The sequence below is a fragment of the Megalops cyprinoides genome, chromosome 2, assembly GCF_013368585.1.
Source record: "Megalops cyprinoides isolate fMegCyp1 chromosome 2, fMegCyp1.pri, whole genome shotgun sequence".
Classification (NCBI taxonomy): Eukaryota; Metazoa; Chordata; class Actinopteri; order Elopiformes; family Megalopidae; genus Megalops; species Megalops cyprinoides.
Window position 1 is genome coordinate 3570870 of NC_050584.1, and position 15305 is coordinate 3586174.

At 41.2% G+C, this 15305-nt stretch overlaps 1 protein-coding gene across 4 annotated transcripts in view; it reads left to right on the forward strand.

Annotated features, from left to right (window-relative positions):
• Window positions 1-15305, forward strand: part of fam49bb (family with sequence similarity 49 member Bb) — a 70969-nt gene that overhangs the window by 41439 nt on the left and 14225 nt on the right. For all 4 annotated transcript variants that reach the window (XM_036521121.1, XM_036521124.1, XM_036521122.1 and 1 more), the window contains 3 exons: window positions 9340-9423; window positions 11760-11881; window positions 12375-12480. In XM_036521121.1, the coding sequence (XP_036377014.1) occupies window positions 9351-9423; window positions 11760-11881; window positions 12375-12480 (301 nt within the window). In that variant the 5' untranslated portion in view covers window positions 9340-9350. The remainder of the gene's footprint in view (window positions 1-9339; window positions 9424-11759; window positions 11882-12374; window positions 12481-15305) is intronic.

Sequence of the window (15305 nt, forward strand, 5' to 3'; positions counted from 1 at the left end):
AGCAGGGGTACCAAACGAAAACAAGCCGGCCCCTGGCAGGGATGAGCACACACTGGGAGCTGAGTTGGGTGTGGCTGTTAGCCCCTCCATTTCTTTCCACAGTCAGTGCTTTATATTCCCCTTTCCTCACGATGCATGCACAACCTTTTTATGAGATATCTTCAGCACCACAACAGAGAAGGCGTTGCAGGCGCACTGGGAAGAATATTGTCCCCACTGTTATTGTATAATTACAGTTTCTCTTTTACTTATCAGTTATTATTTGATGGACTTTATGCCTCAGGTGAAGTAAGAACAAAAAGATCAACAAAAACACAACTGACTTTTAAAGAGGTTGCTCTTAAATGTAATGTTTGGGTATATGTGCTCAGATGTGCAGATTTGATCAGAAAATGTAAAATTTTAAGCCCTAAATATTAAGTTAATGGAAGTTAATGGAAATACCAGTCTTTTACATCCAGCTTCCCGAACTGGCTGCTCAGATGCGTTGTCAGTTTTGGGAGTAGACCGTTTCAGTGGCGTTCCTAAGGAAAGTCACCACACCAGTCTATTGCTGTAAAATCCCCTTGACCTTTACAATGACATCACGCAGGCTCACTGTCCAGCATGGATTGGGGAACCTCAGAGCATCTTTTGCATGCTGGGACACTGTATCTGATTGCTACAAATCCCTCTTCTTTGAATGACCCCAGTTTTGTAATTGAATTAGTAATGTCAGAGGGTTTGAGGAGATTTGGAGGTTGTGTATGGGGGGTTGGGGAGGGGGGCACAGAGCCTCTAGATCAGCTCAAAAACTGCCCGTGAGGTGGCAGCACAGGACGAGAGAAAGGAAGGAGTGCTCCGACAGCCAGGCCACAATTGGCTAGGGCTGCAGCTAACGAATAATCTATCGATTATTGAAACAAATAGACTCTTCGCATAATGAATCACACACTCAATGGCTCTTATTTATCTATCGGCTTAAATTTAGCTTGAGCTTGTTTTAGGCATATGCTAACTAACAATAAAGTTGAGAACTTCATTCAAAAATATGTCGTTTAATGAATGGTTACTAGGACTAATTCAGTGAGGGCAGTTTCTTGCTGGGAAGTACAAGTCTGCTGCCTTTGAAGAAAGCCGTCCATGGTAGCATTACGAGATCCAACAAGCCCATAAGTCGTTTGAATTAAAATTAATACAACCCACATTGGGCACACGTGCATAGACACGTGTTGTAGAAATCTTTCGGGATTCAGAAAGTATCAAATTCTCCGGTGTTCTCTAAACTTGTGCACTCAACAGCAACACTATCTCCAGCCATAAATGTCACCAAGACAACAATGCTATGTTTAAGCAGAGAATTTCTAATTGGCAGATGGGCTCTGGCTTAACATTGTGAAGTTAGGGCGCATTTGGAATGTGAACAGGATCGTTGTGAATAATAGGTTATTATTTGCTACGCTGTATGTTCAACGTCATTAATAATTTATTGATCAAGAGAAAATTTATTTCAAAATAGAAAATGTTAGCTCATAACGTGAAGTAACATGGCTTTTAACATTAACATTAGCCATGCTAGCTAGCTAACTAACTTAACGAGATGAGTCTTCATCATCCAGAGAGCCAACGTGCCACCTCTTCAGATGCTCAAGCATAACTGATATGCGCCTATTACAGGCAAGGTCAGGTTTGCAAATGCTGCAGTTCACAACCTTCTTGGGAGAGTTGAGGGTGAAATGCTGCCACACTTTTGAGGTCTTTGTACGTGAAGCAGGGTTTCCATGAGCCGGTAATTACCAGTTTTTGCCTGGTAAAATTTATAAAAAAACGATAGATTAAAAACTTGCCAAAGTGCCTACATTTTAGCGGCTAATGTCGAGGTTTTGCTCAACCGTTACTGTTCGTTTTGCTTAATCATTACTGTTCATTAAATAGTCAAACTGATTTGAGGTCGATGTCATTCTTTCGTCAACCTAGGTCTACATTATATTTGCGTTTGTAACATAGACTGTTATTTAAATGTGAGTGGTAAGTTTCAAATTTGTCCGGTAAAATAAATTATTTCCGGACACCGGATTGGCAAGAAAAAATCCTAGCAGAAACCCTGTCGTGAAGGTGTTGCCATCTCTATTGTTCACTCCAGTAAAGCAACGTAGCTTAAGATACATGTCTGAGTATTCCATGTCAGCACGAAAAACACACGCAATGACGTCACCAACTAATCGACAATTAAATTCGTTGGCAACTGATTTGGTCATTGATTTTAGTCGACTGCGTCGATTATTCGTTGCACCCCTGCAATTGGCCCACACTTCTTTGCTGCTACATCATTGGTGGCAAGCCATTTGCTTTTCCAGCCGATTGGCTGTGTTGGATGCTGAAGGAGGCTAATCTCGTAATGGGATGGGGGAACACACAGAGGCTCATACAAACAAACACATATATCCCTGTCCAAGGGGAGCTGTTTTCTGTATAAGTGCAGTGTAGGGGGAAAGCAGTGATTAGAATCTACTTAATTTGCTTCTTTTGCCAGAGGGAAATAATTCAGATTAATCTCTCAGGCATGCAGTGGAGGTGTGAGTAGACAGTGGGAAGCTGAAAAGCCGGATCTCAAATGGCTCCTCTCTCAGCATATCTTTGGTTTCTGTTATATGACCAGCTTATAACATTTGGCATGTTAGCCATACAGTTTGCAGGAGCACAGCGAGGACATTTTTTGGAGTGCTTTATTCTCAACAGCGTTGTGAAAGATTGTGTTGGTACCAAACTGTGCTTCCAAGCTTTAGCTCCTCACACGAGGTGTGAAGAGACTGGTCCCCCAAGATTCCTTTGTGGTACACAGATACATACCATGCTTTCCACAGCTGAGTTACACTTCAGCAAACTGCCTCCACACCTTGTCTCTTTGAATTACGTAGAACAGAAACGTGGCTTATGTCCTGCTCGCACGTGGCATGCACACACTATTCCGGAAGCTTCCTGCTGTTCAGCGAGTTCTGTGCTTGAAGGGGAAAAAATTGATCAGCATGACTACGGTTAAAGGTCATCGATCATCTGACCCCGGAGGTTACAGCTTCGAGTGGACACACTGTCAGTGCCATTGGTTGATTTTTAACTTGTTCAGGTGAAATGCAAAAAGCATAGTTTGCATGTTTCCTCTAGCATTATTTGCATCTGTGCTCATTTGCCATGGCACAAACTGTGATTTCCATGCAGTCAGAATTAGGCAAGGATGATATGTGGCTTTGGGACAGTGTTGCACATGCTCCCCATTGGAACATCTAGTGTAACAAACATGTTGTCATAGTACCATTTCACACCAGATTGTAGACCAGGGGTCTCCAACCTTTTTTCATCTAAGAGCTACTTTGAAAAAATGAAAGTGGCGGAGAGCTTCTCATGTCTTACATTATGTGAATAAGTATGAGTAATATATCAAAACACTCACATTAACCAGCTGAATTAAGCTGCTTTTTGTATATACATGTATCAAATGTCAAAAAGCTATCCAAAGCTCACATTTTGGACCAAAAGCATCTTAAATTCACATCAATTTCGTGATTTCGTTTTTCATTTTTGACAGGTGAAAGTGTTTATGACAAGACATGTCCAAGAGAAATTTGGTGATCATTGATCGCTGTTTTGGAACATTAAGCCACGTTAAGAGCTTTAGAATGTCCCTGAAGTGGCGCTGAACGTTTCATCTTTTACCGACTGAAAGCTAAACTAGCTTGCTAACACCACCGAACTCCTTGCTGTAGCTCAGTAACTACCTCAGTAGCTAGCCTACAGGGTAACTGACGTGACGACGTGTTGGCAAACTTGACAGTAGCCTAACTTTGATTGACAGCTGATATCATTTTGTGTTGGAGGGGGGTGGGACATCTGTGTATTTGATTGGATTGAAATGGGAAGAAATTTCCAGTGTGCATTTATTTGTTGTCGGATTTTTTTGTACATAATCTTTGAACCTTTTAGCGAGCTACTCAACAGGCAGCGAGCTACCGGTAGCTCGCGAGCAATGTGTTGGAGATCCCTGTTGTGGACAAACCCTTTTACCATTACTTTAATTTGTTCCATGAGGGATCACCACTAGTATTAATTTGTGTAACAAAGCTGCAAAAAATCTAGTATGACACTTACTGTCAATCATAACAAAAGCTCATTTCTAAGAATGAGCATTTGGCAAGGTTTTCCTTTTTGAACTTTGCACATCAGATGAAGTGTAATTTGTGTCATGTCGGTGTGAGTACAACATGCTGTTGGCATGTCTTCACGTGGGAATCTTTCCTAGGCATCTGATGGAGCCTCTCCAGGTGGATGGTACTTCTCATAGGCTGTGGTTTCAGTGCTCTGCAAGATAAACTTCCCAGGACGGATGCCTTTATCTCTGTGGTCGAAGAGGTTCCTTCTCCCATAGAGAACCACTTATAAGCTGCCGGCACCTCACCACAGCTTGAGCGAGGTGTGAACTTGAAAGAGCAATTCTGTTTACTCTTGTTTGGTCATGTTCACGAGATTTCAGGTTTTTCCAGGTATCGAACCCCCTCACATGTGACTTGTGTTTCTAATACACCAAGACTCTTACATTTGATCAGAAGTAAGATAATCTCCCTCTACAACAGCCAACCCCCCATTCAGTGCCCCAAGCACCGAACCCCTTCTCTGTTACAAGCCTTCATGTGGGCATTAGGCAAGCATTGATAACCTGACTAATGTGATTGCCCGATACCTCACCATAACTGCCCTTGCCCCACCACCACCATCACTGTTGAATGAAGGATTTTGACGTGGGTCAGTTGATGGTAAAGAATTTATATTTATTTAAATTTAATTGTCAATTTCTCCTATGATCAATTTATTATATTTATAACCACTCAGATAAATATATATTATTTATTACTGGTTTATTACAGGTTTTTAAATTAACATTTTTTAAATTATTATTTTTTAGTTGTGTTCATTGCCACTGAGCATGATTTTACATAACCCAAGACTGCTTTCCTTCAGAAAGTTATTTGAAGTGGTAGTAAAACAGGCATTTGATTTGGTTTCTAGCTTTGTTCAGTTTTCCTGCTATGTTCTTTTTTTCCTCTTTTCTGTCTTGCATTGCAGTGTGAATGCAGTTAGGTTAAGATTTAAGACTGAAATTGCTTGTTTTATGCATTTTAAACCAATGTAGAGAATAACAGATGAAGAGGCTGTTCAATATGTAAATATATGTGTGTGTGTGTTTTATAAATGTATACATTTTATAAATATATAAAAGTCTAAATATATATCATTTTATGAATTGATATGAATTGAAAAAAAGTAGTAATAATAAAATGTTTATAAAGATCGTGCCCTACCAAACCCTTTAACTGTCATTATACTTATGATCTACCACAGCCTCATGTGCTGTAATGCTTTAAAATGTGTACGTATAAGAGATTTGACAAGTAAGAGCAATCATTTGAAAGTAAGATTCTGCGTAGGGCTGGGCGGTATGGCCTAAAATTTATATCACGGTATAATTTGAAGCACGGACGGTAACAGTATATCTCATGGTATATTCGTTTTTCTTAAAATTTCTAGAATATAAATGCTTCTCAAGGGGTACTGGTATGGCAACTGCATGGCAGCTATTACTGTACTCTTAACTATATTACTAGGACATATTTCACATAGTAAAGAGGTATTTTAAGAACATTTATCCTGCAAAACTGCAATAATAAATAGAAAAAAATACAAAACCTTTTCTCAGGTAACTTCCACCTCTGAAAAACACTTTTTCATGAAATATAATAAAATCAAGCTGAACAATAGTGAAAATAAAAACTGACTCAGGGATTAAAGTTCTCCGTTGCTATGACGGATTTCTGTCAACTGGATTCCAGAGAGGCCATGGTACATGCACCGGCATAAATGTTTACGATGGGATTGCCCCAATTAAAAAAGTGTGCACCTGATACAATTTGGATTTGCATCGTTTGTAATGTCTTTGCATCGGTAAAATTCGATTTATTTATATATAAATTATTAGTAGAGATCCTATGCCTTTATTATTTAGAAATGTGACCAATAATCTGTGATCTGTAATTTTATATTTAGATTGATTCCTCCTCTCTAAACTTTCTCAAGCATGCTCTCATCTCCACTGCTGTCAGTGGCCAATTCTTGCGCGGGTTGGAGGCGTGTCCGGGCAAGTCACAGATTATCATGGAGGAGGAAGAGCTACACGTTCCACCGAATTGCGACAAATGTTTGGCGACCCTTCGGATTTTTCAAGAGAGACAGACATTTTGACAAGACGCGTGCAATTGCCGTGCTGCTATAAAGTACACAGGCAGCACGACTAACCAAAGAAATAAAATCAAACTGTACCATATTGAATTGCATAGCATCATATTCATTTGCATTGCATCGTATCGCGTTGAATTGCATTGTGTTGAATCAAATCGTGTTGAATCGTACTGCATCACAATAGGGGTGAATCATATCGTATAGCATTAGTAGTTGCTTCTTATGTATCTTTAATGTATCAGATCTTTGACAATGTATCGAGATGTGTATTGCGTCTTTTCGATGAAGTTACACCTAGATCTATGAGGGCTCTACCGGTCAACACGGTATAGTCAAAATCCATACCGTAGGATAAATTCATACTGGTGTACTTTCTATACCGTTTATACCGTCCACCCCTAATTCTGCATTATATTTGGGACTTTTTGAAAAGGTATTTGAAATTGTAGTACTAAATAACATGGAACGTAGACAGAAATGGAGCACAGTAAGTTGAGTTGTGATTGGGGTATGGCTATAAATTGTCTGTCATGTTTTTTCTAACACAGAATACCCAACATCTTCCTATTTAACTTTTAAATCACCAGTTACAGTAGATAGTTTCAGTTATGACCTTAGAAGACATGCTGAATGAGGGGACAACATCTAGAGGCTGCTTAAAAAAGTGGCACTCAAGCTGTGGTATAAAGAATGCATTAGTATGTCAAGCACCGGTGAAGAGGTTTTGCTGTGAAGAAACCATGTGTGAGAAACCCCCACATTGTCTCCTCTGCTAGGATTTGAATTCTGGCAGGTTTAGCATGTCTGAGCAGAGAGGAAAATGGGATTGTTCATATCATGCTATGGTAATGCCTGTGTGCACTGTGTTGGACCAATCGACTCAATATCACAGCTTATATCACAGCTTATTCTCAATGAATGCATTAAACTTGGCGAGTTTAGGTCACTACTTGCTGAGCAATTTGATACATTTTGTGACATACTACATGCTTACATGCATGACCAAGCATTCCAAACCATGTCCTGCTAGTTTGTATAACTGACTGGATGAGGACCTTGGGATTCTACACTTACAGCACAGGATGTGGATTGCTGAACACAAGTTGTTTTATGTAGTTTTGTGAAGGAAGGATAACGGAGTGCCACACGTGTTTGAATCCAGCAGTAGGTAGAATCATAGCTGAATAAATGTATACCTGGTACAGGTATGATGGAGAAGATGATTACCAGTGGTTTCTTGAGAATTTTCCTCATGCAACCATATGCAGCTTGACCAGCACACTGCCACAATATACTGCCACAAATCTGAGTCCAGTGCCTCATGAACTTGATTAAGGTGAAGCTTGGTAAAAGTACCTTATCTGGTACCTTATGTGTGCTGTCTTGGTATATGTAAATGGTATATCCTGCACTTCCAGTTTTCGTACATGGTACATCTTTGTGAAAGACAATGGATAGATTGAAGTATTAAAGTATAATGATAGCTCATGATATTAAACAGATTACATTTTGATGAAAATGTGCCTGCATAACCCATGGGGATATCGTAAACATCAGAGGAACCAATGTCTAAACTTAGCTAAGGGTCAAGTAAAGTTGTGATGATCATGAGCTTTGAGTGATGCCTTTGTTATTACTTGTCAAATGAATGACCAGAAACAGTTTGTGCTGAAACATCCATTACCCAGAACTTAAAAAGGGTACACCCAAGTGTTTTTCTGCTCGATGTGTGTCAGGTTTCATTCCTTTTCCAGGAAGGGCTCAGAAGTAGGCTGAATAATCAATCATTTGGCCATGAGTGTTTGTAAACAAGGTGGAATTATGCCCTGTCACAAAGCAGTCATTGACCAAGACTGCTCCACACATGCACACATACACAAGTGTAGGAGCATGCAGACACACATACTTCAGGATGCAGAGCCATTTTACACTGTTACACCTGGAGAGAGGACCAGTATCAGGTGGGACACAAGAAAGGTGAACAGTTAGCAGATGCAGATTGCTTCAAAGACAGGCATGTTGTTTCCAGTGGGACGTGCTCAAAGAAACCGGGCTTGCGGCCAGAGCACTGCAGGGCGGAGTTATGGGACATGGCAGTCGTGAAGGCCTAATATTACCACCATTTGAATAAAAGCTACCGGATTTCCATCTGCATTGAATCATGGTGTACAGTTTACTTATGATGGCCATTCTGTTCGCATTCTAGGTAAATATGTAGACATGTCATTAAGTCTTTGAAGGCTGGCAGTATAATGCCTTTAAAAAGGCTTTATGGTCTTCTCAAACCGCTCAGTGGCATGTGGGAAATGTCTGCAGGGTTTGAAATCCTGGCTGCAAATGGAGAGGCATGAAGCCAGCCCACCTGCAGAGGATTGCATTAGTAGGTCAGGTATATTTAAGTGAGGAAGATAAAGTAGCCTGAAGCTACCTGACTGTAGCTGTAATTGGAAAATTTTCTGTGTAGCTGGCTTTTCTTCTACCTCATGTTCCAATCCATTCCTTTGTTATTTGTTTTGCTCCAATAGGTGATCAGTCAGGATTGTGATGTCTGTGGGGTTGAAGGGCCACTCTGGGACACTGTGAAACTATGGTCCAGTCAGGGATACCCAGGGGGTACAGGTGCACCACACATGAATAATATGGAGGCCTGTGAAGCTATTTAGGCAGTGGAATGCAGGTTTGTCTATAACTGCTTTGTTATTCTTGGTAAAAGCTTATCAGCTGGGAATTGAGAAAGAAGCCACGGTCAGTTGAAGTTCACAATAAAGGGAGTGTGGTTCTGGTAAATGAGTCACTGTTGTGAATCCGGAGGGTGAGGCGTTGAGGACATCTGGTGGGCCAGGCCCCTCACAGGAAAACCACATTATGGCTGTATTTGGCACATCTGGGAGGGGCCAGGTTGTTTGCGACTGATATGGGCGCAGGGCATGGAACCGAAAACAGTGAGGGGCACCAAGTTCAACCCTCTCCTTCCTACTCTCACACTTGTCCCCCCCCATGACTTTGTGTCCAACATTTCAAGGCTGTTTAATTTTATGTTAAAGGAACCTCACTCTCTTTCTGTTGTCTTCACAGGTACCTTTAATATGGGGAACCTTCTAAAAGTTTTGACTTGCACAGACCTTGAGCAGGGACCCAATTTTTTCCTTGACTTTGAAAGTAAGATTTTGTTTTATCTTTGTCCCCATTTTCTCACTCCTAAGCTTAACACCCTCCACACCACACAGTGCTTTCTCTCTCAGCATTCTCTGCGGTGTGATCCTGCTGCTAATCCAGTCTGTTCGTCTTTCTTGCCTGGCCTCTCCCATTACTTCCCATGTGCTTTGTTTGTGGTGGAACTACTAGTCAGATTCGTCAAGAGTAACTGGAGCATTCCAGGAATGATTCCCCTTTCTTTGCCCCCTTCCTCAGAATCATGTACAGTACCAGTGAAAAGTTTGGACACACCTGATTAAGATAATAGGAGACATGCATTCAGTGACATTTTGATCTAAAGACTTGCCCTTAAATGCTTGAAATTTGTTTCTTAGGCATCAACTTCACTATTTATGTATGAATGTATAAATTTCTTTCCAAAAAATATAAAAGAAACCCAACTTTTTGGCTACTTTGAATAATCTAAAATCTAAATAATAAAATAATAATAAAAAATAAAAATACTAATAAAAATAAAATTAGTCATAAAATATTTGTTTAATGCTTTCTTGTTCACTGCATAATTCCATTTGTGTTATTACACTATTTTGATGTCTTTACTATTTTCCACATTTTAGAATTATAGTAAAAATACCCTTCTATGGGTAGGTGTGTCCAAACTTTTGACTGGTACTGTATTTGCACCCATTGACAAAGTATTCACCACCAACCTCTAATCCTGCCGAGAGACTATTACACACTAAGGGTCTACATTCTAAGATGGTGCATTGATGGATTGTTCATGGGAATTTCAAGTAATACCAGCTCTGATTATTTGGTTATATTAAATAGTGCACATTGTTATCGTAACACAAAATCAAATGGTATCAAACAGTGTGGTGAATGCTTTGTGAGCTCTTGGTGTTTTGAAGTTGTGTGATTATTGTTCATTATTAATTGAATGTCTGTTATTCAACATCTGATCATTTTATTAAAATTCCATTAATATATAGTACCCTGAAATGTTATTAAACACTGTCAAACTGTTTTTTTTCACCAGACACATTTGAGCCTGACCATGACAAATGTCAAATGGAGTGTAGTGTTTGTAATCCTGGTTGTCATTGGGTTTTCAGAGACTTCGCTGTTAACTCTCACACAGTTGCATTTCTTGTGCTTTGACATCACCATGTGTGCTGACGGTTTAATAGGGCTTATACATTATTCCCAATTATTCTGCACTCATAATTAGTAGTCTGCCACTCCCTCCATGAAACAGTCTGCTCATCGTTAAGTGTTTTGCATTTGTTTTTAATTAAGAGAGTGATTATGTCTTTAGACCCAGCAAGACATTAAACAAACTAGCAGCAGAGGCGGGCCTTAGAGGAGCCACACATGGTCAGATCCACAGGCAAAAACAGTTTTCCCAGTACTTAGGTCTTCACTTGCCTGGAAGAAATTACAGCCTTGAACAGACAAATGCATACTTCCTTTCATACTCACTACATGCTCATGTGAGTACACACATTCTCCATGGTTCTCACATTCTCTCACATATTTTTATATACCCACATATGTGTGTTCAGTACATAGGATTATTTTCTCTCAACTGTGGTAAGAAGCCAGTGGACATCACATGGCATTTAAGAACCTGCAGATGCATAGGCAAGCAGTCACATCCACACACACTCCCCCCACAATACACACTGCCCCCACAATACCTGAATGTGTTGTACAAACAAACACACACACACACACACACACACACACACGTAAATACTGTATATCTCCTCTTCAACTTTTTACAGTGTGGATAAACCAGCACATTCTCACACCCACACTCACTTTGCCTGGCAGCCAGCTGGAGTCCATGGAGTGGTACAGGTGACCCTCCCTGCTCTTTGCTGCTGTGGCCACGGGGTTCGATTGGAGTAGCACTCAGAGAGGAGCCAGAGCCGCACTATGATATGTCAGCCAAGTCAATCTCCATCTGAACGTGGGCTAAGAGCATTGGAGCTAGGGAGAGGGTTCACAAAATTTTATTTTTTGATGAGTATGCATGACATCAGTGAGCGGAGTGTACTGCCTGCTTACCCAGCCATAGAGCATCCACGCACTTTAAACATCTTGATATTTCACATGATCATTTTTCAGTACCGCACTGCAACCCCATATGACCTTACCCAAGTTTGTATAACTTCAAGTGAGTTTTTAGTATCGCCTGAAACCAGAATGAGGTAACAGACTAAAGTGGACGCCAAACTGTCTTTGCTGTGATGGTACTAGCTCAGAGTCAGATATAGCTCTGAGGCTGTTGCACAGTGAGTATACCTAGCTCAGAGGTTCTGATCCGTCTCCAGATGCACAGCCCACAGAGCCGGAGCGAGAAGTGTGGGACCAGGTTAATGTGGTGTTGAAAGACGCACGGGGCATTCTGGATGACCTGCAGGGCTACAAGGGAGCAGGGGAGGAGATCCGAGAGGTCTAGTACAAAACCCACATTTCATTGTTTGTCTCCATTTTGTTCTGATTTACAATAAATGTTGATCTCTGCTAGTCTCTGGGTCACTGAAAGTTGATGGCTTTGCTTGGTTGATTGTTATGCAGAGCTGTGTAGCTTTTCATGTAATTGACATGTATATTAAAACACAGTTGGACCAAACTTGTCTAGAGTTGTGGAGTGGAGTTGTGTCCCTCTGAAGATGGTTATGGAGGAAAAAAAATGTGTATAAAAGGGGTAATCTTAACTGTTAAGTAATGTGATTTATGTGGAATATTGATGTGGATGCGTAAAGAAAGGGTTTCATTTTGTTCATGCTTCAGTTGATAATTCACATGGACTAAAATAAGTAATTGATTAGAAGGTCATGTGTTACAGGGCCCCCTGGGCCTTGTTCAGCAGTGTAAACTTTGGGCCGTGCTCTGTCACGTGTATGTCTGACGCCTGTTTCTTTCATTGTGCCATCCCTCGCCAGGCCATCCAGAATCCAAATGACGAGAGCCTTCAGGAGAAGGCGTGGGGCGCTGTGGTCCCGCTTGTGGGGAAGCTGAAGAAGTTCTACGAGTTCTCCTTGAGGCTGGGTATGTACCTGCCCCGGGCCAAGGCCACTCCCTATGCTCACCCAGAACATACAGATGAACTCGTAGCTTGACATTCTGTACGTCAATGTAAGCAGTTGCTGAATAACTTGAATGGTGGTCATCCCCAGGTCCCCACACCCCGCACTGGCAGTGTCTAATTTCATAATTGGATGCTTGCTTTGCACCGTGCTGAATCCTGACAGCTCAAAGGCCTCGGTACAACAGAGGGAGGAGGACTGGGGCAAAAGTGGTGACATTGACCCGGGCTGAGGACAACAGGAGCAGCCAACCTCCACGGCTGACTGCCCCAACCCCTTACAACCCCCCCCCCCCCCCCCCCCACCAAATCCGCTTAATGGTGGAAAATGAGTTCAGCCGCCATCCCACCATAGCCAGTTATGTAACAATGTAGGTCACTTCTCCTTGCAATTCCACTCAGCCGCATTATAAGCAGTAGAGAGGAGGGGGATGGGGGGTGTCCCCATAGTATTTAATGCATGGTGTCACAATGCAAGTCCAGCAGCTTTTTACAGCACTGCTTAAACACTCTGGCTTCTTTAGGAGTAGTGCCTCATCTGTCAGACCACAGAAGACTTTGAATTAACTCTGCCGATTGTGCTGTTAATTATAACGTTGTAATATTCTTGTTCTTACTTATAGTTCTTACTGCTGAATTCCTTTCAGTCACCATTAATTTCCAAAACACCAGTGCTTGACATTCTCGCATCTGTGCATCTCAGATCCCTGTGTTGGATTCTTTCCCACTTTAACACTGACAGGTTGTATCACATGGGCAAGGCATTGCTGACTTGATATGTAGCTATATATCCATTTTGCATTAAGAGCAGGGTTTTTAATTAAAATTAAATAATTACCTGTCTCATTAACTATTAATTGAGTCATATTATGCATTACTATTGATTAACAAAGGTTTATTTGCTAACAATTGGCCTAAAATGAACACATCAGGCAAGTTTATGAAAATGCCTAATAATTCCTTAATTATGCTTTAATAAAGGCCAAATAGTTTCCGGTGGTCTACAAGATCAGATTAGTTTCACTCACTAAAGACAGTTAGTGTTAACGACATTATTTTAAACCAATATTCGCATTCGCATCTTGTGCTTGTCAAAAGAAAGAGCTGCAGCTAACCAGCTATATTCCTACAGTACCTTCTTGACCCTTTTCAGTCTATTGTTAGGGCTGGCTGTTCCACAGAGAGTGCCCTATTCTCCATCGCCGAGTCTCTTCAATCGGCCAGAGCATCTCTGTCATCTCTTCCTAGGGATTTTCATACTACTTCTGTGCTGATGACAATCAACTCTTTCTGTCTTTTCCACCATCTGACACACTGGTCTCTGCATGCATCTTAGCTTGCCTGAAGGACATTTCACAGTAGATGTGGAACACCACCTGAAGCTTAACCTGGCTAAGACTGAGATGCTTTTCATACCATCTAGGTCCTCCCTGTTTCAAGACCTCCCTCAGCCTAGTCTCTTCAAGCCTTTTCACCTATAGCACTGTCAAAATCCTTGTCATAGTACCTGATATCCTACTGTCCTTCTCTCAGGTTGCAGCAAGGAGTTGGATATGTAGATTCTTTTTGTTAAACATCTGAAGGATCTGCCCCTGCCTCACTATGTATTATACACAGCTCCTAGTTCAGGCCCTGGTCCTCTCACATCGGGACTACTGTAACTTCCTCTTTGCTTGTCTTCTTGCATGTGCCATCATACCACTACAACTAATCCAGATTGCATCTGCACGACTTGTCTGGAATCTACCTAAACATAGTCAAGTTATTCCCCTCCTCATTGCACTTCATTGGCTTCCTGTTATTGCTTGCATCAAGTCCAAAACGTTGGTGCTGACATACAGGACAGTGAATGGGACCCTCAGTGGTGGAATGAACTTCCCATGAGGGTCAGGACAGCAGAATCATTGGCCACATTTGCACCCAGACTGAAGACCCACGTCTTCAGCCTGCCTCTTGGTTCTACCTCAATCCCCACCACCTAACACCTGCTACTTGTAGTACTTGCTGTTTGTTTTACATGTAGTATTGTGGTGTGTTTTGGACTCTGCGATCTAGTGACTGATGTATGGTAGTGTGTGCATAGCTACTGTTCAGGCCCTGCCACAAATTATGCTCACACTCACTGGTCTGGGAGTGTTAGCCTGGTCTGTCAACTTGAATGGATACACTTCTATTATTTTGTGCTGGAAGTCGCTGTGGATAAGAGCGTCTGCTGAATGAATGTAATGTAGTTACTGACTTGACTATTTGATTGTCCATTGAGAACTGTGATTGTTACAGGCAACTAGCATTGACATACATACATAACATGATTATGAAAATACTAAAGGCATTTTTAGCATACTGACTTTTAGTGGCTGTGATCAGTGCTTTTGGGGTGTGGAATGGAGTGAACACTTGGTGTTTAAATGATCCTAAAATACTGCCAAAGAAAGGTACTCAACACTCACCACTAGTGTATATCCAAGATAATACCAGAACATTTGGGGGCGATTACAAGAAAAATAAAGAATAATTGAATGGATTCTGCACACATCCTACATAGGCCCCCTGAAATTGTAGGTGAGGCACATTTTCTCTGATGGAATACATTGCACTGATAATGTCTGACAAATACAAAATCATTATGTCACATTATGTCTGTCCAAATGTCTATAAAACGTTAAGCCTCTGTTGAAAGCTGTGCTTTTCTCTGATCTTTGAGCACTCCTCCACTCCTACATCATGTGTTTTATTGATGTCCATTGATTGGCTCATTGTCTGGCTGGATGTGCATAATGGGATGTTT